Source organism: Pseudonaja textilis, chromosome Z, assembly GCF_049901715.1.
Source record: "Pseudonaja textilis isolate UNSWEBS1 chromosome Z, rPseTex1.2, whole genome shotgun sequence".
NCBI classification, from domain to species: domain Eukaryota; kingdom Metazoa; phylum Chordata; class Lepidosauria; order Squamata; family Elapidae; genus Pseudonaja; species Pseudonaja textilis.
The window spans coordinates 7,849,851-7,875,989 of record NC_142008.1 but is presented as its reverse complement, the minus strand read 5'-3'; the positions used below and the strand labels follow the sequence as shown (position 1 = coordinate 7,875,989).

Sequence of the window (26,139 nt, the reverse complement as noted above, 5' to 3'; positions counted from 1 at the left end):
GCTTCCAATGTGGCTGTTGGTGCAGTGCTCCTTGTTCCCGTCCACTTATTATTCCTGGAAGTTGTTGGCTCCAGAGCACAACTATATGATTTGAGACAAGGAGCTATTGGTGGTTAAGGTCAATTTTGAGACATGGCGGCACCACCTGGAGGGGACTCGTCACCAAAACGAGGTTCGGACAGATCATTGCAATTTGGAACACCTACGTATAGCTCGGACATTGAACCAGCATCAGGTGAGATGGTCCTTATTCTTTGCTCAATTTGATTTCCGGGTGACCTATGTTCCGAGTGGAGGGAAACAACGCGCCAATGCCCTATCTCGGAAGCCCGATTATACCCGAAGGGAGGATAAAATCTTGCCCCGGACGGTGATTCCATCGGAGCGGTTTGCGGCCACCGAGGAACCTGTGGATCTTCGAGTGAGGATTCAGGAGGTGCAGCGGCAGGACCCATTTCTGACAGCTTGACATCGAGAATTGGATGAGAATCAGAGACAAGAGTCTCCTTGGGCATATATTGGGGACCTGTTGTGGTTCCGTGATCGCATTTATGTGCCTGGAGATCCTCTTCATGGCCTTATCCTATGTCAATGTCATGATAGTCCGGAGGCAGGGCATTGGGGTTTTCAAAACACCGCACCTCATCTCTAGGACATTTTGGTGGCTGAGACTTAAACATGATGTGTTGGGATATGTGGCGTCCTGTGGGATCTGTCGCCAAGCAAAGTATGCTCCTGGTGCGCCCCCTGGTCTATTGAAGCCCTTGCCCATGCCAGAATGACCGTGGGGGGCAGTTTCATTGGACTTCATCATTGAGTTACCACCTTCGAAAGGTGCCACCACCATTTTGGTGGTGGTGGATATGTTGACTAAAATGGCCCACTTTATTCCGCGTGCGGGTCTTCCATTGGCCAAGACAACGGATCAATTGTTTATCTCCCACATTTTCTGGTTGCATGGGTTACCAGACCGCATGTTATCAGATTTGGGGGTACAGTTTACAGCACACTTCTGGCAGACCCTACTCGTGAAACTGCAGGTTCAGGCATGTCTGTCATCTGCTCATCACCCCGAAACTGATGGGGGGAAAGAGAGTGAATGCTATTTTGGAGCATTACCTCCACTGTTTCAGCAATACTCAACAAGACAATTGGGTAGAGGTGCTGCCAGTGGCGGAGTTCACTTGTAACAATGCTCAACATATATCCACCCATGTGCCCCCTTTCTTTGGTAACTATGGGTTTCATCCATGGCTTTTCCCTTTAGCCCCATCTGATTCCCCAGTTCTGGCAGTGGATACGTTTTTGCAGGAGTTAAAAGCCGTGCACCACATGGTGTGCAATCACCTAGAGAGAGCCAAGGAAGACTATTAATGGTTTGCAGACAGACATCGTTGTGATGTTCCACCTTTAGTGGTTGGTGATCGGGTTTGGCTCTCTACTCGATATTTACCAACGACGCGACCATCGAAAAAACTCGATCACCATTACTTGGGACCTTTTCCGGTCGAGGCGGTGCTCAATCCTGTGGCTTATCGTCTCTCCCTGCCATGGACCATGCATATCCATCCTGTTTTTCATCGTTCCCTGTTAGTCCCTGCCTCAACCAACAGTCCGCCTAGACCAGCTCCATCACAGCCGGCCCCAGTAGCCCCTCTGGGAGAGGAGGAGTACGAAGTGGATAGCATCCAAGATTCATGCCAGTTGCTGAAGTCAATTAGTGTTTACCTTGAAAGAGGTTTATCTTTGCTGGCATTCTTCCCATGGACTTTTCTCAGTTATTTTCCTGGAGTTTATAATTAGTTATCTTGGCTTGCTTCGGAACTTGCTTCAGTTTGTTTTGTTTTTTTGGTTTGCCTCATTATTTACTTTTGTGATTTTAATCTGTGCCTAATGAAACATTGAAGTTAAGTTGAAGGCTTTACCAGACTTTAATATATGTTTTGGGTTTTGGGTTATTTTGAGAGACTACGGGTCATCACAGCCGGATCCTGAAGATGAAACTCAAATACCACCTAATGAGAAGGAAGGACTCACTGGGGAAGAGTCTAATGCTGGGAACAATTGAGGGCAATAGAAAAAGGGGATGACAGAGAATGAGGTGGCTGTATGGAGTCACTGAAGCAGTTGTGCTGAACTTATATGGACTCCAGAAGATGGCAGAGGACAGGAAGGCCTGGAGGAACATTGTCCATGGGGTTGCCATGGGCTGGACATGACTTCACAACTAACAACAACAAAAATGTTTCCAGCAACAGTTTCTTGGCATCTTCATTCCACTTTGGGGGTTTATTTGAATATTGGTAATATTATAATAACTTGTATTTTACTGTGCTATAGTCAGGAGCTTGTAATAAAGGAATTGCTAAAGTTACATTTAACAAATCAAAATGGTGACGTTCAAAAGTTATCTTTATTCATCAACTCTCTGCTTTTGGGCCTAGTAAAGCTTCATCAAATGCTTCTATAAACTTGCTTAGAGAGCAATCTCTGCTTTCTCTTTTCAATGACCACAATGCCAAATTCTGATACTGTATCTCCTTCCCATTTTCTAAGAGAGAGGGGGGGGGGTTACATAGATAAATACATAGATTAGCTTACAGGCCATATCAACGTACAATATTGAGCCTAGTGAGATTCGAACTGCCAAATTGCAGGCAGCCGGCAGTTGACAGAAGTAACCTGCAGTACTACACTCTAACCACTGCACCACCATGGCTCATTTAATATATAAATATGTAAAATAGAATAAAATGACATAAAATTATATTTCTGTATCATCCTGAAATCTACTCCAGTCAGGCCCACATATGCCGATCTTAGTCGGACCATTTTAATCAGAAACTGTGGTGTATTAAATGTTGTTTTCAGATTCTGACCATTTTAATTTTGTTGGTAATATGTGTTTGACCCTGTACATTGATACGGCCTATCGGCTAATCTATCTATCTATCTATCTATCTATCTATCTATCTATCTATCTATCTATCTATCTATCTATCTATCTATCTATCTATCTATCTGTATCATCCATCTATCTATCTATCTATCATCTATCTATCTATCTATCTATCTATCTATCTATCTATCTATCTATCTATCTATCTATCTCTATCTATCATCTCTCATTTATATCTATCTATCTATCTATCTATCTATCTATCTATCTATCTATCTATCTATCTATCTATCTTATGGCACTTTCTAATACTGTGTTTCTCAACCTTGGCAACTTTAAGATATGTGGACTTCAACTCCCAGAATTCCCCAGCTAGAATTCTGGGAGATGAAGCATGCACACATCTTAAAGATGCCAAGGTTGAGAAGCATTGCTCCAACAAGACAAGTCATTCACTGTCTTGGATGCAGGGAACAAATTAGTAATCCTTGACTTAAGACCACAAGATTTCTGTTGCTAAGCCAGACAGTTATTAAGTGAATTTTGCTGACCTTTTATGACCTTTCTTGCCAACATTATCAAAACAATCACTGCCATTGTTAAGTTAGTTACACAGTTATAAAGTGAATCTGGCTTCTCCACTGACTTGTCAGAAGGTCGCAAAAGTCGATCGCATGACACTGCAACCGTCATAAATGTGAGTCAGTTGCCAAGCATTTGATGTTTGGGTCACATGACCATGGGGATGCGGCAATGGTCACTAAATGTGAAAAATAATCATGTGACACTAAGTGTGAAAAATAATCGTGACTTTTTTTTAAAAAATGACATTCTTAACTTCATCACTAAACGAACTGTTGTATGTCAAGGGCTACTTGTAGTTTTCTTTAAATAAATTCTATGCAAGAGATATTAAAACGCTGTCCATGCCCACCACCTTTAGAGTGTGATTGTGTCAGAAGGTGTAGTCATGGAAACGCTCTCACTTCTAATTGACACAGCACAGAATCTTGACATTTCCTGCTAACAAGGCCACTGAATTATCTAGATTGCAGGAATAAAGTCAACGTGTCCAGTTACATGTGCTCTAAATGGACAACTAATGAATGCATCATCCGCTGGTACAGTAAATACGACAATTTCAAACCATGGTTATAAAATGAGCTAAGTGTAGGTAAAAGGGTGATGGAAAGATTTATTATATTTTTATATTCACTTCTTGTTTTTGCAGATATATACAAAGAAGGGGGGGAACTTATCAAACAATTGCATCAGTGGTGGGATTCAAATTTTTTTTACTACCGGTTCTGTGGCCGTGGCTTGGTGGACATGGTGTGGTTTGGTGGGTATGGCAGGGGAAGGATACTGCAAAATCCCCATTCCCTCCCCACCCCACTAACCTGCTTTTCAGCTCTGTTCTCTTGTGCAGGGCAACCAAAGAAGACCCAGCCAATGAGCTGAGACTTGGGAGGCAGAGAATAGATAGGGGCAGGGCCAGTCGGAGGTGGTATTTGCCAGTTCTCTGATCTACTCAAAATTTCCGCTACCAGTTCTCCAGAACTGGTCAGAACCAGTCCATGTTATGGATTGAACCATAATCATGTTATGGTTGAATCCCACCACTGATGCAGTAATAATCCTTATTATTCCATGTTTCTAAATGAATCAGAGATGACTTCATGGCAGTGGGGTGATTATCTCATTCATGTGCTCCAATAGTGTTGGGTTGATGTAATTCAGAGGTGGTATTCAGCAACCTTGGAGGTCTTCTAATCCAATCCCCTGCCCAGCACAGGAGACTTATGTTGCTATTTGGAAAAAGAAATACAAAGCCATCATGTGTGTAAGCCTACCAGAATATCAGAAATATCAGAATCACACTGACAATGGTTTTCCCTATGACCCTTTAATGTGTATGGAAGTTGGACTTTGAAGAAGAAGGACGGAAGGTTGATGGATGCGTTTGAGCTTTGGTGTGATACTATAATTAACCAAGAAAACAAATGGGCCACAGAAGTAATCAGCTCAAGAATTCTCACTCGGGGTACAAATGGCCAGCCTCAAGTTATGGTATTTTGGATACCCTGTGTGAAAATCCAACTCTGTTGAGATGTTGGACAAGGAGGAGGAAAAGAGAATAGGCTGACCAGCAACTAGGTGGATGGACTCAGTTACAGTTCACTGATGGAAAATCTGAAAGACAGACTGGGACAGATTGTCTTGAAAAAAGTCTGACTTGATAAGTTAATCAATCAAGTTGCTATAAGTAGTGTGCTTGTTGCCATCCTGATGCATTTACTAAACAACATACAATAAGTCCTACGCAGAAGCCCATAGAAGACACTTGTTGTCATGTATTAATATTTCCCGTTCCCAGCTAGCAAAATTCCAAATATACCTCAGAAATTTGTGTCCGCTGAGTTCCACACTAATTATTTGGGAACTATCTACAAGCAGGAATGTTAGATAAAACCTAGGTCTATGTTGTTAATGATCATTACAATACAAACCAGTTACTATTCAGAAATAATCATCAGTGAGTATAAAAGGATTTACTCCAAAGAAAATGAACCTGATACATAAGCATGAATTTATCCTACAATATGATGCCTCTGATGTAATTATATTTGTTTTTTTGGAGTCTTGAGTCTCCACATTCTCTAGAAGTGGTGAATGAAATTCAGAGAGAGGGGGAGAGAGGGGGAGGGAGAGAGGGGGAGAGAGAAAAGGGAGAGAGAGAAAGAGATGGAAGGAGGGGAGAGAGAGAGAGAGAGCACTGATCCTACAGTGAATGGTTGTAGTTCAACCTATTTAGACTGCCTCAGAATATGGAAACATGCATCATAATTAAGCTTGTGTTAGTTCTGGCTTATGGTTTCAACCAATCAAACTACTTATCTGTCCCTCCATCAGCCACTAGAAGAATTCATTTTCATTGTATGGTTACAGGTGTTTGTTTACTTGCACTCATTTTCATTTTTTAAAAAAATCTGAAAGGATCGATTAGGAATGAAAACCCCAGTTATAACGCTGAGTAATGAACTAGAATTTATTTACTTCTGAATTAGCTTTATTATTTGCCCAGATTCACTGCAGAAGCAGGCCATAAATGTTCATAAGCTATCATAAAATGAAATGTCCCAAAGATGCTTTTTCAAAAAGCGATTGGACTGCCTTTGTTTTTCCTTGAAGATGTTTCGCTACTCATCCAAGAAGCTTCTTCAGTTCTGACTGAATGGTAGAGAATGAAAGGATTTATATTCCTTGCTGCATAATAATAATAATAATAATAATAATAATAATAATAATAATAATAATAATATTGCAAAAGCATTTATTTGAAGCTGCCAATCTAGGAGATAATAACTGTTTTAATTATATATCACTCAGGCCCACAAGCATACAATCCACCTGGCCTTTTCTGTTGCTTCAGGGTAGATTAAAAAGTCAAATTACTTGTCACATTCCATTTACCTTGAAATAAGGAAGCTGATCATCTGGGAGAAAAATTAAATGTGAAGAGGCACTGGAATTGCTACGGGAAATTATAATCACTTAACTTCAGGGGTGGGATTCAAAATTTTTAACAACTGGTTCTGTGGGCATGGCTTAGGTAGTGGGCGTGGCTTGGTGATCATGTGATTGGGTGGACGTGGCTTGGTGGTCATGTTATTGGCTGGGTGTGGCCAACTCAATATCACTCACATCAAGGCACGCATCTCCTCGCTTGGCCTCTCATGACTGTGGGGATACTGCAACAATGGTGTGAAAAAGGGTCATAAGTCACTTTTTTCAGTGCCATTGTAAGTTTAAATGGTCACTCCACACAAGCAAAGTACCAGCAAAGAAGGGGGAAAAAAACTCCAGAGAAGTTCCTGAGACAGGAAATCTAGTCCTGCCAAGAATGTAAAAAGGGTTAACGGAGAGGCAGTTTCTGTAAGCAACACCAGAATGTTTCCTTCCTGCCTTCCTTACAGGATTAGGCCAGTAATTTCTTCTAACAACCAGTTCTCCATACTGCTTAGAATGTTATCAACTGGTTTTAGCAAATACGTGCGAACTCGTAGAATCCCACCTGTGCTTAACATCTTATGGATTCTGTCCAATTCTTTCCTTATTATGGTCTGTACCAATCAGTTTAAAGTAAAGGAAAGGTTTAGGGCAGAGGTCTCCAAACTTGGCAACTTTAAGACTTGTGAACTTCAACTCCTGAAGTCCTACAAGTCTTAAAGCTGCCCACGTTTGGGAACCCCTGGTTTAGGGGATCCATTATAATCTTCTGTACGAACTTTTTCCCATGGGGTAATTTGAATTTCTTTCTATGAATTTTATTTCTGTACAAATGATTTTCAAATAAGCCCTTTCTTTGGCATTTTATTGGTTTCAGCATCTCTTCTTGATAATGGCAAACGGTAAGACTATCTTTTACCACCTCTTGCTGCAAATAATTTTTTTTTCCTACAATGCTGATAGCAGATATTTAATACCAATTAATTTTTTCCCCCTATGGAGCTGCAGAAATGTCTGAACTTCCTAGCTAAATTTCAACTGTTTCCTACGTATATACTTACATGATTTCAATTTGTTCTTTTTACTGGGATACTTGCTCATTATAAAACCATCTCAACATGTTTCTAGTAAGCTATGTTATGCTGATGAATGATTCTGAAAGCTCAGGAGCACCAGGGGCAAAAGAACATGGTTTTTTTTTCAACCCAGGCGATCCATTAGGATTTCGCAAACGTTCTTACTTGCTTAATTGGTACAGAAGTGCTTGAGATATATCAATGGCTAAAGTAATTTTGGTGTGTCGGAGTGTGACAAAAGCTTCAGCATAAGTTCTAGTCAACAAGAGGTTTTGCAACTGTTCTGAAATTGGACTGTCCTAAAGAGTTCACAACACCTGACAAAAGCGGCAGCTACAGTGGGTAACAATACCATCCTGTATTGATCCTTCTATAACAAGGATCTCGAGAACAAATCTTTCCTATTCTAAGAATTTCTCTATGAGAAGATGTTGGATAACCATTCGTCTGAAGTGATGAAGTGGTTTCCTGCCTAAGCAGAAGGTTGGACTAGAAGACCTCCAAGTTCCCTTCCAACTCTGTTATTCTATTCTGTTCTATTCTATTCTATAAGGAGAAGAAAGGACAAGGAGAAGACAGAGAAGACAACAGGAGCAATGTGTAGGCAGGTCCATGCTTCTCATATCAGCTTCTCATCTAATCCAGTCAGTGGGAACATTAATGTTTTTCCTTTAATGCTTTTCCCTGCATGAATCAAGCACACGTTTAGTTAAAACAACTGTTGTTTTATTTCAATGCTGGGAATTATGTTCATTTCCAGCCTGCAATAAGTCCCAAACAATCCCTCAATATAAGCACCTTTCTTTCTTTTGAATTGCTGCCAATAACTAAAGTGCCAGATCAATTATAAAAAAACCAACCAAAGTACAAAGACCACACAGAGCTTCAAGGTTTAATCTGAACAGAGTGAACAACTTTGCTTCCTGGAAAGGTTTCTCTACCTTTGCCTGCCCTTTATACCTTATGGGAGGAGCAATCACCTCCCAGCCTTACTCCAAAGTAGCCCTTTTGTTTCAACTGCTCTCACCTTCTAGCAGCTCTGCGCATATGCACACTGGGAACAGGCTCCCCTTGTTCCTCTGCCTCACTGCTGCCAGATTCCGGAGGCTCTGGAGTCAACACCCCACTCCCAGATGGTCTTGGCCCCATCTCTGCATTGGACGCAGGACTCTCACCTTAGTCGTCTCCAGACTCCTGGACTGGTTCTGTTTTTCCTCACTGCCTGATTCCACTGCCATCTGCACAGGCTGCCAGCAGACCACAACGTATTCCTCCTTAAATCTCATCCTCATAAAAATCCCATCACCCATTTACATTTGTGAGATGTATTCAGCTCAAGTTGTCTCCATTCCTGATATATTGCAGGATTTTACAGTTCTTTATAAAATGAGCCTGAACAATGACTGGATGGTATATACAAATGCTTACTGAAAATAACATTGCACTCATGGAGACTTACTTCTTAGGAGGCATGGAACGAGTTGTTTATATCAGTTTTCCCAGCTATCCAATCTTCGTTTTTTAGAAAAGAAAATATGCAATCAAATCTCATTAAACAGGAAATTGTTAATATCTGTTGAATCAGCTCTAGAAAACTTAGTTAATTATGGGCTTGTAGAACTCCTTAATGCTACAACTGAACTAAAAAAGACAAAGAATAAATGAAGAAGTGAAGAGTTGATATCAGAAGGGGAAAAGCTCAGAATGAGCAGAGAATGACAAAGGAGGCAAAACTCACAGAAAAATAGTTTCTTCAGATATTTTCAAAATAAAAAAGAAATGAATCCATATACCAGCTACTCAAAGACAGAAAAATACCAATAGAAGCAAAGTACAGAAAGAACGTTTTTAAATTTTTTTCCCCAGACTTCTCCAAGAAGGTATGTGTTCTATTAAATATAAATGCAAAAAGCAAATAAAGAAAAGCAAAATTAAAGCTTGGGACTGATAGAAACCTGGCCTAAGAATATCCATTTACTATGAATTAGTTTAAATCTCCAGGGCAAGATGAACTAATCCTAGTTTGCTGATGGTCTGTCTGAAAGCTTAGGTATCAATCTTTGATAAATTCTGCAGAAGCACTGATGATGACAGGAAGACAGCAAATGTTGTCCTTATCTTCAAGAAAGAGAAATGCAAGATCCAAGGAGCTATTAGCCAGCCAGTTTGCTAGCAGTGCCTGGGAAGATTTAGAGCAGATTTTAAAATGATTGATCTATAAGCACCATGGAAACAACATAGTGAGTACAGCAAGTCAGACTAATTTGTATTTTTTAAAAAATTGCTATCTTCCTTAGTGAATTTTGGGAACGCTATCGACAGGCTATTGATTTCAGCCAACAAAAATGGACAATTTCCACTGATCCACTTAATAAGCTAGCTAAGCATAGGACAGAAGAGAAACCAATTAAAATTTGAACATTGTACTCAAAATGTATGTAATAACAGGAGCTTATCAAACTGAAATGAATTATAGAGTAAGGTGCCACAAAGTTAATATCTGGGATCTGCAAACTTCAGCATTTTTATCAATGGCTTAAAGGAAGTAGAGGAAACACTTGCCAAATCTGCGTACTTCAAATTGGAATAGGGACTGGATAGCTAACATTCTACAAGAGAGAAACATAATTGAAAATAATAGATTTTAAAAATAAGCAAAACAAATGCAAACAACTTTTGGGAACCAAGAATCAAAATCATTTTGTTTAAAGTAAGGAATATCTTGTTTGATGAATATGCTTGTGAAGAAGTGAATGGTAATAAATGACAAGCTGAATAGAAGAAATTGGAACAGATGCTGAGCAGAGCAACAAGAATGATTGGGGACTAGAATTTAAACCAGACAAAGAAATATTGAAAGATCTGGGAATGTTGAAATGGGAAAATGGGAAATCACTTTTTTTAATATCTGAGAGGGAGGCACAGAAGAATGCCAGCGGGTTTTCTGTTCGTCCAGATGGCAAGACATGAAATATTTATGTTACAAGAAGACAGGTTGGTTTAAATGTTACTTACAATAAAAGCACTTTGACAATGGAATTAATTAGATAAACGGAAGGATTTTTTTATATGAATGCTATCACTTTCTGGATGCTTCAGTTTGATTTCCTTGTACAAAATAAAAAGCTGGACTTGATAGCCTGAATTCACTAATTCTAGGACTGAATAGTTCTGTTGATTACAGCTAGTTAGTTAGCTAACAAATGAGTGTAAGAAAAGTACAGGGACATTAGTAGGGCTGGATATGGAGAATACATAGCTCTTTACTGCAATAGTTTAAAATTTATTATTTAATCTTAATACTTACTTAAAAGTTTGGAAGTTTGAGCATAGAATATGGCTTTGGAAGCTCTTTACCAAGATAGTTAAATATCTGTCCAATGCAGTGCTTGTCAACTTTGGCAACTTTAGGATGCATGGATTTCAACTCCCACAATTCCCCAGCTACCGTCTGTGTGATGCAAAGTGTGAATTTTAATTGATTATATTTGCTCGGGAAAAAATAATAGCCTTGCTTGGCAACATCTTATTAGAGACATTTATTAAATTTAACAAGCATTTCTATGCCAGTTCTCCTTGCAAAGAATTCTGAACACTGCATCTCACATGTCAGAGAAGAGAGGCCTATTAATGAAAAATGCTTGCCACTTGTATTATTTATTAGTATTTGTATTCTCTAGAAAACAAAAAAGGTTATAAAATCTGACCTAATGAAAAGGAACATTTTTTAGCCAAAAAGGAGGGTTTCCCTGCCCATTCAATTAATAGGCTAAAAATCTGCCAATATTTTTTTAAAAGATCATTAAAAGGTTAACGTATCTAAAAATGCTTGGAAAAGGTAAACTATCATATAAGATATAAATCAGGAATAAAACCAACCAAGAATTAAATGTGCACTGTCTGTGTGCAATCTGTAGATGAACAATGCTATTTTTTATCGATACATACGCAACTCTATAAACATAGTGAGTGTGGATATGGCTACAAACTCACCATAAAGACTCTTGCTTTCCAATTAATCCTTGGTGGAAATTGGCTGGTCCTAATGACTGGCTATTCCATGTGAACTATCTATGTATCTGCCATTGTTCATTCATTATTTCATTCGTGAATTTTTGAACAAATCCTTCCAAGTTAAACGAACCTTATGAATATGAAAGCATATGGGAGTTGGTTGGAGTTTGTTTAATAGATTTTATTAAATAATGGTGGTTTTTAAAAAAATTGTAAGCTGCCTGGAGTCATCTATGTTTGAGTTAGATGGCTATATAAATTTGTTTAATAAATAAAAAAATAAAACAGAATTGCAAATAGCCAAAGAGTATTTATAGACTGCTGCATTGAATCCATGATGAGTCCAAATCCTTCCCAACTCAGAAATGTAAAAATTTAACAATCCTGAATTGTCTCTGCTTGCTTTTACTTCGTTTCAGGATTATGGGCATCTCCCTAGTCCAGTGATAGCAAATTTTTTGGGCCCCTGTGCCAAAAATTATGTGCGCGCCAGCACCCAAAAGGCAATGTGTGTGTGCCCCCCATGCCCCTTATGCATGCACCCACAATCCCCCCTTATCTGCACTGTGCCTCATAGCTGATTTTCAGCAGGTTTGAGGCCTTTTTCGCCCTCCCAGAGGCTTGAGGAAAGCCTCAGCAGGCTTTGCAGGCCTGTTTTGTCACTTTCAGAAATATAGGAAGTGATGAAACAGGCCTATTATTCGTCCTGCAAAGCCTGCAGAGGCTTTCCTCAAGCCTCTGGGAGGCCGAAAAAGGCCTCAAACCCGCTGAAAATCAGTTGTGAGGCACGCACATGCGCAGTGAAGTAAGTTTGCCTGTGGCTTGCGTGCTGGCACAAATGGCTCTGCTTGCCACAGGTTCACCATCACGGCCCTAGTCTATTGGATGTGATGTAACATGTCTCCTTCCTTGCCAGAGCATTACTCTGTTCCTTTTTTAAAAAAATTAACATCATTTTTTGACAGTGGATCTTAGAGACCGCCAGAAGAAAAGACTTTCAGATGGACGTTTCACTGTATGACTTTTGTTTCATTCTGACCTTTCCAGTAAGTTTGGAGTTTAGTTGGAGTTTAATTTATAAATTCCAACATTTCTGAAAGATAACGTTTCTGAAAGACTTGCAGTTTTGTGCCCCAAAGAAATAGCCATAAAAGGTCATGTGTCCTGACTGTATTCTTCTTCTTCTTGTGCTATATCTGTCATCAGATCATGGCGATCATGTTGGTGATCCTACATGGAAAAGTGCTGCTGACTTTTGTCTAAACCAGTCCCTTAGATTTTGAAGCCATGAGCTTCTTCTTTTGCCTGGATCTCTTTTGCCTTAAATTTTTCCCTGGAGGATTAAATGAAGTATGCTGTTTTCCAGATGTTGCATCGCATGTCCAAAATATTCTAACTTTTGCTTTTTGATGGTTGTGATGATTATCCTTGGCTTTCCCAGGCGGCTTATCACCTTGCTGTCTGCCTCAGGCTGAATAGGAATTCCACTCAAACCAGTAATTCTTTAATAGTTGATAATTCTTTCAATCAACTGTGTCATCAGTCCAGAGCTGATATCTATTTATGATTCAACCATGATGGCATCTGGTGGAAGATGAACAGAACTGACTTACTCTTGTTTGAAATAATTCTCATTGGATTAGATTCATGATCACTTTAGATCCCATTGATTTCTATCCCATTGATCCCATTGAGTTCTACTTAGAGTCTGATTATCTGAATATTGAAGCCACTCCTGTGTATCCTGAAATTACTGTTCTAAATTTTGCAATACAATAGGTTGCATATTTTTTTGCTATTTATGAAAAAGGAGATGAAAATTCTGCATCATTGATGTCAACTTTTCTTCTTCAGAGCTTCTTCAGCCATAAACCTCATTATTTTGCATAATTTATTCAGTTCAGCTGCTAACAGAGAGGAGCAACCCACTATTCATGTAATGGAAAATATATCAGAATTCTACATATCTTCACGTTCAAAGATATAACTAAGTGTTTTCAACAATCTCATAATCTAGGTTCATCCCCCTTCTTTATTTCCTGTTTGGAATATAAATTATTTAGATTTTGAAGGTAATGGTCCCAAGAAGATTGTTGGTCCAATGATTGGGTTTAAATTCCTTGGACATTTAAGCAATTGAATATTCATGCATACTGATATATCGACCTTAAGCCTGACATGGGAAGAGAGGTATTATAATTAATGAGCTATTTCAGCAGTGAAAGGTACTGACATTTACCTTCTGTTAAAATTTATAATGATTAAGAAAGTTTAATAAGAAAGTTAACAAAGAAGTCTGCAAGGTACTTTTTCCTGAAAAAGCACCTTTGAGACATCCATACCTGGATGACTAAGAATCTCCATAGACATTTAAACAAAGAAGATTAAAAGATCTTGCAGCAAAGTCATACTGTTACAGCAGTTTTTGTCTATCTAAAGAATCTCAACTTCTGAGTTATGGGACTTCACTTCCCATTCAATTCTCCAGCCATCAATGGCTGTGTCGGCGCTATAAACTGAAGTTCCCAAGTGGAAGCAACAGGTTGAGAACAGATGTTTTACAGTTTTCATAAGCAAAGGATTAACAACTTCTCAATCCATCCATGTTACCTTTGATATTTTGCTAGATGCAGCACATCTCCCTTGAATAAATAGGGATTTCTCTTCACATCTACTAAACCTGGTGCTAAAATCAATGGTGACATTTATTCTGTTGAAGAGTAACAAAAATCTTCAAGTTCAACTCAACTCTTAATAATTCCATAGGCATAATTAGGCAATTTTCTCAGCAGACAGTGCCATTTTGGTACTCATTCCTAACTACAGATCTAGAGGAATCCACCAAAGTGACCAAGTGCCTGGCCAATAATTATATACCTATATATTTTTTCTAAATTATCCTTTAACTGGTATATATGTAAATGCTTCAACAAAATTAACAATTGTAGGACAACTCTTACATATATCATCCTTTTGAAATAATTTATTTTTATTCCTAGGGATGTCCCATTTTACCTTCTTTAAATTTATAATCCATCTCTTTCTTGTCATGATGTTGCTATTTTTCTCTTTCTTTATGCTCTTATTTTCATTCTTTGAGGTTATTACCTAAAATTATGTATAACGAAGCACTGACTTCAAGACCAATCATTTCAATAAGAATCTTTCTCTGGGTAAAGTTATACCTGTCACGACTAAAAAACACCATTAAACTGAAAGCAAAATAAATACAGTCTGCTTACTTACCGGTACAATGTCATAGGCAAAGAGTCCATATTCTCTATCTGGCGAAACTTCATATTTAATAGCTTTTATAGACACCTGAAAAATAAAACAAAACCCAACATCTCAAATAAATACATTCAAATATTAATTTAATTTAATTGCCATTCATCTCAGTATGAGGTGACTCTGAGTGGCTTATAACATTAAAAATAATAAAACAGCACAAAAATATATAGTAAAAATAAAACACTATAAAATGCAATATAAAAAAGAGATATACTTGCATAACTCTTACCACATGCTTAATATATTGGTATGTTTCCTAAAAACTGTAAATATCTACTTTATTTATTTTACTTTTATTTCTCAAATTTTAATATTCATGCATAATCTTTACAATGTGCCTAACATGTTAGTATGTTTCCTAAAACTTGTAATATCTGCTTTATATTTTGATCCGTCTTGTGAGAGTTAATATTTGCTAATATTTGTAGAGTCCTGGGGTTGTAACAGTCAGTCAAACCCAAAATTTAAAGGCCAGGCTCACATTTTTGCATTTAATATAATGGATGATGCACAGAACCCACAATGTGTGAGGTAAAACCTAGGTAGCAGAGAAAATTAAATAAAAGGGTATATAATTTGTGTTTTTAATCAGTAAGAAACCTCTAAGAATGCTTGACCAGGGAAGGTTTTATACAATGGCTTCTTACACAATGGCTTCTTTATTGTCCCAGAATGTAAGATACAGAATAGGAGACTTAAATTCCAGGATTCCAGTTCAATGAGAGGAAATAATTCCTAACAAAAGGAAAAGTTTAATAATGGAACCAATTATCTAGCAAGGTTATGGTCCACCTCTACCTGGATGTGTTCAAGTGGGGTTAAACAGCCATGTTCAAGGAGTATTTATTTTTGGATTCTGGAATTGAGCAAAGATGAGCCATATTGGCCAACGTTAGAGTTTCTTAACCGTGGCAACTATAACAGGGGTGGACTTTCAGCTCCTACAATTCGAACCAGCAAATGGGAGCTGGAGAATTCTGGGAGCTGAAGGCCACACCTCTTAACATTCCCAAGATTAAAAAATATTGGTTTATGTAATCTCTCCCGCTATCTTAATAGAAATATTGCAAAAAAAATTGGGGACATTTTAAATTTCTAATTGAATTGGAAATAATGAAGCAATAGCTTTACAGAACTCTCTGGGTGGGTTACAATAACAGTACTATTTGCACAAAGTCCAGTAAAGATAAGTTCCCTGAGGATGAGCTACAGCATGAATCTGGAAGCTCAGAAGACTAAACTCCGGTCGCAGTGACTGATCCAGATTGAATCCTGCAATATTATTTGCATATTGCTCCCAACAACCTGGGTCCTCATACTAACCTCTGAAGGATGGAAGGCTGAGTGAACCTTGAGGCCTGTTACGATCAAACTCCTGGCAGTGGGCAGAGACAGCCTGCAATACTGCACTCTAACCACTGTACCAGTGAATTTCTTGTAGAATTTATCATAATCTCCTCTTATCACAATATCTCCAGTGATCTTTCGGTGGGGTTAAAGCTGAATTATATCTTTTAAGTCTTATTTTTAGAGGGTTTAGGCTGAGCTCAGCAACTGTGAGAAACACACATCATCTGGAGCCTGCTTTCAAAAGAAACTCACGACTTGAAGACAAACAGGTGGGAAGAGATGCATTTATTTCTTTTAAAAAATAAATAAGATTTTTCTTAGCCTATTCTTTTGGATTGCCAGCTCTTCATTTTACAATGAGAAGGAATTATATTATTTATTGGAACTGTTTGGCTAAGAATACTCATCAATTTCAACTTCAATTCTGTAGTGTAGAGTAGAATATAGAATAGAATAAAGAACAGAATGGAGAATAGAATAGAGAATACGGTAGAATAGAACAGAATATAGAAAATAAAATAAAATAGAAAATAGAATAGAACAGAATAAGGAAGAGAAGAGAAAAGAAGAAGAGAAGAAAAGAGAAGAGAATATTTTTTAATGACTAAATGTGATTAAACACACAAGGAATTTGTCTTCAGTCCTAAGCTCTCGGTGTACACACAAACACATACATATATAAAGCATATATAATATATTTTTGTTTTTGTATTTTGCAGTGTTGTTTCAGTTAGGATATTCAGCTTCTGTTCAATTAACTAAAGGCATGTTCTTTCTTAACCCAAAAGACAGACAGGTGTGCAACTGTGTAACCTATTCAAGAAAATACTCACAATGATTTTGTTTTCTATTAAAACTGTTGAATGGTTTGTTTCCACATTGTGCACTATCACTGAGCCATTCCGGTCTCTATAAATGAATTCTGTATCTAAAAGAGGAGAGAGAACAGAAGAAGAGGGTGATTTACATCTACCACATATGGGCCAGAGGATAATTAAGAGAGGACCATAGGTTAGTGGCAAAACATCTAGCTTACTTTAACAAAACTCCAGGTCTACATTTATTACTTGCCATTTCCAACAAAGAGGATCAAAAAACAGAAGGGGGGGGGGGAAATTGGATACTAGGAAAAGGAATCACACAATTTTTCTGAACTAGGATGCTAGCTTCATTTGCTTCTGAGAGGACTAATTCCTGTTTCATGTTAAGGAGAGAGCTAACCTATGCTTAAAGGGACGTGGTGGGCTTGCCAATCCAGAAAGGTCGGCAGTTCAGCGGTTTGAATCCCTAGCACCACGTAATGGAGTGAGCTCCCGTTACTTGTCCCAGCTTCTGCCAACCTAGCAGTTCAAAAGTATGTAAAAAATGCAAGTGGAAAAATAGGGACCCCTTTGGTGGGAAGGTAACAGCGTTCCATACGCCTTCAGCATTTAGTCATGCCAGCCACAAGACCACAGAGACATCTTTGGACAGTGCTGGCTCTTCAGCTTTGAAATGGAGATGAACACCGCCCCCTAGACCTGGAAACATTTAGCACGTATGTGTGAAGGGAACTTTCACCTTTACCCTATGCTTAGAGGGCACTGGATAATGTCTAAAATAGAGAAGCATCTTTGATTCTCATGATTTAGCTAGCATCAGAGTCACAGATTAGATATTTTAAATCAGATATATACTAACTCAGTTTTAAAAACATATCTATTATCACCCACTTCCATCAACACATACTTCCCAAATTGTTAAGGCAATTGATTGTTTCTGATGGATTTCTTTTGCCAGAAGCTGGAAGTAAACACTGGCCTCTGGCTAAAAATGTCACAAATTGTAATCACGAGACTGGGGAGCATTGCAAACAGCCATAAAGGCAGGCCAGTTGCCAAGGGTCCCAAATGTATGGTCCCATGACCAGTGTTGAAAATTCAAATCCAGGACATGAATACCATTTTTGTGTCCATTGTACCTTAACTGGTTGCTAAGCAATGTCATAACTCAAGGACTACCTGTAAACGGCATTAAGATAAATGCCATTTGAGATAAATCTAACTCTTGGTAAATAGACATTCACAAATCTGTCATTTTTTTTTTTTTGAAATACTACCAAACTGACTGCAACTGCTTTTTTCCAAGATTTATTTCAACTTCTTAGTCAAGTATACAACCCTGAGATTTCTTGGTATTTTTCTATCTCGGCATTAAGTAGGCAAAACCCTACTTAAGCTATTTTGAGATAAGCCAAAGTTGGCTAGGTACTCTTAAACTGATACCAATTTTAACGGAAATGAAAATAAAATGTGAAATGAAATGAAAGTTGATGTCCACAAGTTAATGTAACTTTTAGTCTCTAAGAAAGTAGAAAACCTAGCCATTCCATATTGTACAGCAAACCTATAAAAATTGTTAGGAAAGCAAACAACCTGATGACCAGCAGAACAACCTTATAGTCCACACATGAAGGTTATAGTCCTGGCTGTGATACCAAAACTCCCCCAAATCTGTTCATATATTGTGTAATTATTTTGTACAGATGGTGCAACAATATTCCTGGCCTTACCTGTGACTTCAGCACGGCTCACTTTTTAAAATATCTTTGCTTAATCTTGGCATTCTCCACGTTTGAACTTCAACTCCCAGAATTCATAGCAAAGGCTGTGAGTGGTCCAGGACTTCTGGGAGTTGAAGTTCACAAATATCTGGACAATGCCCAAGGTAGAAAAACTGTTTTTAGGTATAAACCCTTATGTTACATAAGGATGTAAAGTTTGTTTACATCCAAGGACAGTCTTTTGGAGTTGAAAACTCCATGCCTCCTTGTTACATTCTGAGAAATAAAGTCCTTTTTCTAAAGATTTCATTGCCTTTGAGAAGTTAATAATATCCTGTCTTTATAAGGTGAAAAGCAAAAAATAAAAATAAACTAGCATTGGTTGGTTGGTTCTGCTGGTACAGTCAATTCTCATGATCAGCAAAGGGTTAAAATTTAATGAAGAGCAAATTGGCTTGCTTTAAAGAAGCCAAAATTGATTGGCTTCATGACCCAAAGGAAAGCACAATAAGCCTTTGCTAGTCTCCAAGTCCTGTAATCATCTCAGTCTTCAGAACCAATGAATAATAGCTCTCCGTTTGTGTTTTGAAATGTGTGATTCATATTATTGAAGCTGTATTCATTTTCACTGGGCGTCCCTCAATCAAAGACAGAAAGCAACGCAGCAGCCTTTGTCTGCAAATGAATTCTGTCCAGCAGGCTGATGAGAATTTCAGTCTGATTTATAGCTGTCATCAAAGCTGATAAAGGTCATCACTGAATCTCATTTTTTACTGCTTCCAATTTCTCCAGCAACTATCTGGAGCTTCAAATGCCCACCTCTTTAAGTAACAGCTATTCCAGTTTGTATGGAGAAGATCACAAAAGCTCTCGACTCGACTGTTTTCCTCACTTGCAATCCCAGGGACAGGGAGGAAAAAAACAAAACTCTGCATCCAACATTAGCAGCCGTTTTTGCAAATCTCAGAGAAGCGTTTCCTTATGATGGCAGGTCCTTGTATATGGAATGTCACTCCAAGGAGAAGGCTTTCTGGAGGCCATTGAGTAGGACTGCTGGCAGAAGGGTGAAAACATGCAAATGAAGAAACTCTACAGCAGGGGGTCTTCAAACTTGACAGCTTTAAGACTTGTGGACTTCAATTCCCAGAATTCCTCCTCCAGTCATGTTAGCTCAAGAATTCTGGGAGTTGAAGTCCACAAGTCTTAAAGCTGTCAAGTTTGAAGACCCTTGCTCTACAGTGTATTCCCATGTTCTGCTCCTCAAAGAATGGTTTTATTTATTGATGCCTCCCTTGTCTGCAGCAAGCTTAAATGGTGGTGTGAGGGGTGAATCATGGGTAGGGGAAAGGCTCCCTACAAAATGGACCGTGACAAAGACCCATCAAGAAGACCCATTCACGTTTCCTTCATGTTGCCTGCTGCCTCCATGCAGAAGTTAGCTCTGTCCCTTCCTTGCAAATATTATTTGTCTGAAGAAGATGAGAAGAGCTTAAACAGCATGTTAAGAAACAGGCTTTTTTCTTTTTTGCCTTTCAGCACTCCAAGCTGAAATGTGGCAGAAATGCAAAAGCACATAAGACCAAGTCAGACATATTCTTCAGGGTGGAAGTGGCAACTGAGCAGGTTTGTATGTTATCCGCCTTGACTGGAGTCCATCGGTAGACTGAGATTGAAAGAGGATACAATGCGGTGTTTGGAATCGGAGGACAAACTAGTTTCATTCAAAGTGCTTTGAGATCTGATGAGAAAAAGATTCTTCCTTAGGTTCTAATGGGGAACCATCATTTGCTAGCTGCTTCATATTTCAAGGAATGGAAAAACAAAAAGATAGGTGGAAAATCCTTTAGAAGACATCATCTAGCTTCAGGTGGATATCTTCAAGGGTTTTGGTTGAAATATTTTCCCTGCAACTTTCTTCGGCTGAACAAAAAATAACAACAATTTTCCAATTGGTCTAACTTACGCTAAATTGATACAAATGACAATTTCAAAATACAATTAAAAGGCAAGGTCTTATTTTCCACATGCATTACTAAAAGGACAGGTGTGGCATGTTGGAGAATGACTAATGACTGCCACTATTGTGCTGCCTCTGATCATTAGATTACCTATGGCGATAAGGGGGCTGGCATAGCCAATTGGCCAGATTGACATCGCATCCTGGAAAAGAAGCCCTCATCAGCAGGGAGATTCAATTGTAACGGGTTTCTGGCTTGCTGATTTTCAACCTTAGTGAGATTAGAAGAAGCAGATGATCTCAGCAGAGCAGAAGGGCTAAAATGTCTATTATTGATAGAGGAGAATGTTTGTAGCACCGAGTTGGTGCTCTCTGAGCTTGGTGGTTTTCTTCAAGATGTTTCATTACCAAAATAGGTAACACTGGGAAGTGAGCTTTGGTGGTTCTTTGTCTAGTCTGTATACTGTTCTTGTTTGGTAGTTCCTTGATTGGGATATTTGTTTCTTAATTTTTGGTCTGATGTTAATCTGAGTGTTAATCTGCATCTGGGTATTGATTTCTGATGGGGAGATGTTTTTATCTTTTTGTTCCTTTTTTGGCTTGTTGATTGTCTCATTTGCATGGTATATAGATGTTGTTTACACCTATGTGTTTACTGATGGTTGATTTGTCAGAGTGCCAGGAATTCTGTATCGTTTTTGGACCTAGAGTAAATTTGACCCCAAATGGCTCTCAACTTCAAGCCGATATTTAGAATGGAAAGAGCTGAATTAAATTAAATTTAATCAGGAATTTCAGCAATGCAAGCATGAGTGTACAATGTTTCATTAGCACAAGAGAGAGCAACGTTATAATTTGTGGTGAGCTGTGTTAAAAGAAACAGAAAGATAAATGATGTCCAACAGAATGTTAACCACATTGGGAGACTTCTGACAGGCAAAGCATTTAATAAGGTGATAAATATTATTGGTCATGTGCCCATGGCATCATCAAATAAGTCACTGTGTGTTCCAACTCCTTTTATCATTCTCCATATATGGAATTGGAAAGATGGCAGCCCAGGTTTGAGACCTGAGCTCCACATGATAGGGTGAGCCCCCAACCTCACCGCAGCACCTGCCAAACTAACAGTTCAAAAACATGCAAATGCAAGTAGATAAATAGGTACTGCTTCAATGGGAAGGTGCTGGCTACATGAGTGCGGAAATGTCTTCAGACAGCACTGGCTCAATGGCCTTGAAAAGGAGATGAGAACTACCCCATGTAGTCAGAAATAATTAGCAGAGTAAAATCCTCAAGGACTCTTTTTTACCTGTAAGGAACAGAAGTTGGTCTCTGACTATCTCAGAAGCCGCAAAAAGATAACAAATCTGGAAAAAATGCTTTGAAAGGCTAGGAGATGCTTTGAAGTCATCTAATTTGATTTACTGTCTCAAAACATGTCCAGACTTTGACCTAAAAATCTGCTTCAAGGGAGTGATGGATTGGAACTTGATAAACTGACTGCACTCTGTTGACATTTCCACCCAGTCTATATTCTTGCATCCTGCATGACTACATATTCTGCAATTTTCTTCTTTTGCCCAGCAGACCAACTATTTAAAGAAGGGGTTTCCAACCTTGGCAACTTTAAGACCTGTAGACTTCAATTCCCAATATTCCCCAGCCAGCCATACTCATTTATGGTTTAGAGGACACCTGATTGCCTATTTAGGCCTATCAGAATGTCTGATGCTGATTAAATCAGCCTCTTATTGCTTCTCTTCTACATAGTTCCCCATATTTTCTTTGAAGGTGAAATAATAACTAAGGTAGAACATAAGTAGTAACCTGACGGATGTGACTATGGCCTTTTCACTCCAGCAATTTGTTCTAACCACTGTATAAGGAAGCCCACAAGTCTTCTGACAGATGGCCTTCAGAGGTAGTCAGACTGCAATCAATAGCATTGATCCCCACGAGTTCCATGAATTGATCCAACACATTTTTTGATGCTGGCCTCAATGGGCAGAAGCACATCTTGTGACAGGACCCAGAAAGATACAGGATGATGCAACTGAAGATCCAAGGAAACGGGGGGGAGCCATGGATTTCATATCTCCCATTTAGAGCAATTCAATCCCGAACATGATTATATTTGTATAGTTCCTATCATTACAATAAAACGATAAAGGTCCAGGCTCTCAGGGGAGATGCTTATTTGTGGTTTGTAGCTGAGGTACCAATGTTGTCCAAAAACATTTTCTGTGGTCATGTGGCCAGCATGACTATACACTAAAGGTGCATGGAATGCTGTTAATTTTCCATCAAAGTGGAACCTATCAATCTACTCGCATTTGCATGCTTTCGAACTGCTAAGTGGAAAGGAGCAGAGGTAGAAATGGGATCTCACCCTGTTGTATGGCGCTTGGGTCTCGAGCTTCGGCTGTCAGCTTTCCACTTCACAAGCTCAGCATCTTTAACCGCGGATCCATCATGTGCACATCATTACAATAATGTTGCAGAATTGAAGAAGAGATAAGGAATAACAGGGGATCACGCAGCCCTTTCAATGTTTCAGCTCCCAGCAGCTGTACATTATAATATAATTCATAATGAGAGATGATGTGAGTTGGTAGTTCAGTTCCATGCCTTCCATCAATTCCACTGTAGAGATTTGCTATTGTCATTACGTGTCAACAATGATAAAATATTATTGCTTTCTTGTTTTTAACCAGGGTAGTCTAGCTAGGAAGGAGATACATTACAATTCATATGTACAACACCAACACTCTTTTTAAGTAGGCTAAAATTATTATTATTCTTTTCACTGGACTATACATTTTAGAGAGAGTAAAAAAATTTGTTCGGTCCAGAAAGCAGAACACAGAAATACACACCATTTTTTAAATTTTTCTAAATTACCATCTTAGTATTAGGCAGCACATTTGAATGAAGTATCATTTGTTATAATTAAACCTTTCCTTCTTAGAGGCACCTGGAATTTTTGAGTTTAATTTCTCTTCCTACACAGGCCATTACATTCTGAGTCCTTTGCCTCTGTCCAAATCCTCCTTGCTCAATTTCTTTTCTTTTCCTTTTCTTTAAGTAAAATGGAGGAAGGAAATGGAGCTTTAAATACTCAGTTTGATGTAATGCACCTAAACAACAAACATCTCACCATATCGGTACTTTTGGCTAGCTGAACACGTTTATTATGCAAGAAGTAGCTTTAATCACTCTTTATTTTAATTCAGTGCAAGCTCAGATATTTAATGTAGCAGTATTTGTGTGAATGTGTATCATTCAATGTAGACATACATTTACACAAACAGTAAAATATCCTCTTGCTCCTCTTAGACACAAATCCTGGTTAACTTTCCATGTAGATAAGTACTGGAAACACCATGAAGCTCTAGCACAGGAGTGTCAAATTCAATTTCATTGAGGACTGCATCAGGGTTGTGTTTGACATCAGGGCCAGGGGTGTGGCCAGCTCGACGTCACTCATCGAGGCTTCGTTTTCGGCTGTGATGGTCTCCTGGAGCCCTCTGCCAGCAAAAACAGAGACCGTGCGCGGCAGTTGTGGGATTCAATTTTTTTTACTACTGGTTCTGTGGGCATAGTGTGGCTTGGTGGGCGTGGCTTGGTGGACGTGGCAGTGGAAGGATACTGCAAAATCCCCATTCCCTCCTCACCCCCCCCAACCTGCTTATAAGGATGTTGTAGGGGTTTTCTTATAATGCAATGTAATGAATGTAATGGTTGATAACCAAATTTTGTGAACAAAATACTGTGTAAGATTTTAGAGGCATCTTAAACTTCTACCAGCTGATTCATAGTAACTTTTCATTCTAGTATCTTTTCTCTTATTTTTAAACAATCTGTTTTTTACCCTGCATTGTAATCATTTAATTGTCTTTGTTATGGAAAAACTGTAAACCCCCTCACCCCTTCCAAACATATTAAATTGCAAATCCCATAAACTCCAACCATTATCCATAAAATCAGAGGTTATGGCAGTTGTAGCCCCAAGATATCCATGAAAATGGACGCATTTAGATCTGGAAAAAAGAAATCAGTTTTCTGTAAGCAGCTCTGAATATTTCTAAAGATTTAACCACTAGTTAAAAGCTAAAATCTTTTTTTAAAAGCCAAACATAGTTTAACATTTGCATTTTAGGTATTGTTCATAGTTACTTATTTGATAAAGAATTCAAGACAGAAAAGTTTATGCACTTCTGACCTTACTCCATAACTCTGTATAGTTACTATACAGCTAGACCAGGATTGTCAAATGCGTGATGTCACATTGTCGTCATGTGACGTATTGTGACTTCCCCCCTTTGCTAAATGGGGGTGGCGTGGCCAGCGGATGATGCATCTGGCCTGTGGTCCGCGAGTTTGATACCCCTGAGCTAGATTATGGCTCTTATCATCCCTGGCCAGCCTAGCCAGTGCATCTCCATCTTTCTGCAAAGAGCTTTCTTTTGACTCCCAAACTCAACACTCAACAATGTTTAAGATGTGGAATAAACTGCAGCTGAGAAACAACTATTGATTTTTCTTCCATGTTGCCATGCTGTGTCTCTCTTCAGGGCCCCCTCTGACTGGCCGATCACATCAATATTTGGCAGTCATTCCTTGCTATCCTGCTTGGCGTTTATAGTGAATATAGGTCAGTTATGATCTTTCAAGACCCAGCCTGTGTCTTCAGATTGGACGCAACAAATTTTGAAGAACAGGGACATAAAATGGCTGTGTTCAATCATACTGACAGTTTCTCACTGTGATATCTCTTTGGTCTCTCTGCCTACCATGAGATCTTTTTGTTGGAGGATTTTTGCTGTAAATATTTCATCTGAACCAGGTCTGCTCATAGTTGCACTATTCACAAAAATCGTTAAGAACAGAATTTGCCAACTTTGGACACTTTAAGACTTCAATTCTCAGAATTGCCCAACCATCATGAAATCCATGCAGACACACTGAAAAATCTCCATTATGTTTCAACTTTTATTCCTACTGTGAAGACACTTTATCAGTTCAATCTCTTTTCTGATTAATTTATTATTCATTAAAACTATGCAATATTAGAATCCATTTTTCTATTCAGTTCTGCAACTTCCTTTCTTCCTCCTTGAAACTCCTTGTTGAAGCCAAAGTAGACTTGGAAGTCTAATGCCCATGTATTAGCAAAATCATCCACACCAATTTCAAAATAGATACAGGTAATCTTCGACTTATGACCATAACTGAGCCCAAATTTTCTGTTGCTAAGTGAGTATGAGTTTTGCCCCATTTCACAAACTTTCTTGTCCCAGTTGTTGAATGAATCATTGCAATTGTTAAGTTACTAACACAATTGTTAAGTTAATCTGGCTTCCCCATTGATTTTGCTTTACAGGTCACAAAAGTGGAATCATGACCCAAGGATACGACTCAATTGCCAAGCAATTGAATTTTGATCACATGGCCATGGGGATGTTGCAAAGGTCATAAGTGTGAAAAACAGTCATAA

General features: G+C 38.6%; 1 protein-coding gene across 4 annotated transcripts in view; it reads right to left on the bottom strand.

Moving 5' to 3' along the window:
- The window catches only part of DPP6 (dipeptidyl peptidase like 6), a 539,989-nt gene that overhangs the window by 102,400 nt on the left and 411,450 nt on the right, over positions 1-26,139 (bottom strand). For all 4 annotated transcript variants that reach the window (XM_087917830.1, XM_087917829.1, XM_026719897.2 and 1 more), the window contains exons 4-5: positions 16,974-17,068; positions 14,746-14,820 (exon numbers count right to left, since the gene is read on the bottom strand). In XM_087917830.1, coding sequence (XP_087773956.1) covers positions 14,746-14,820; positions 16,974-17,068 — 170 coding nt within the window. The remainder of the gene's footprint in view (positions 1-14,745; positions 14,821-16,973; positions 17,069-26,139) is intronic.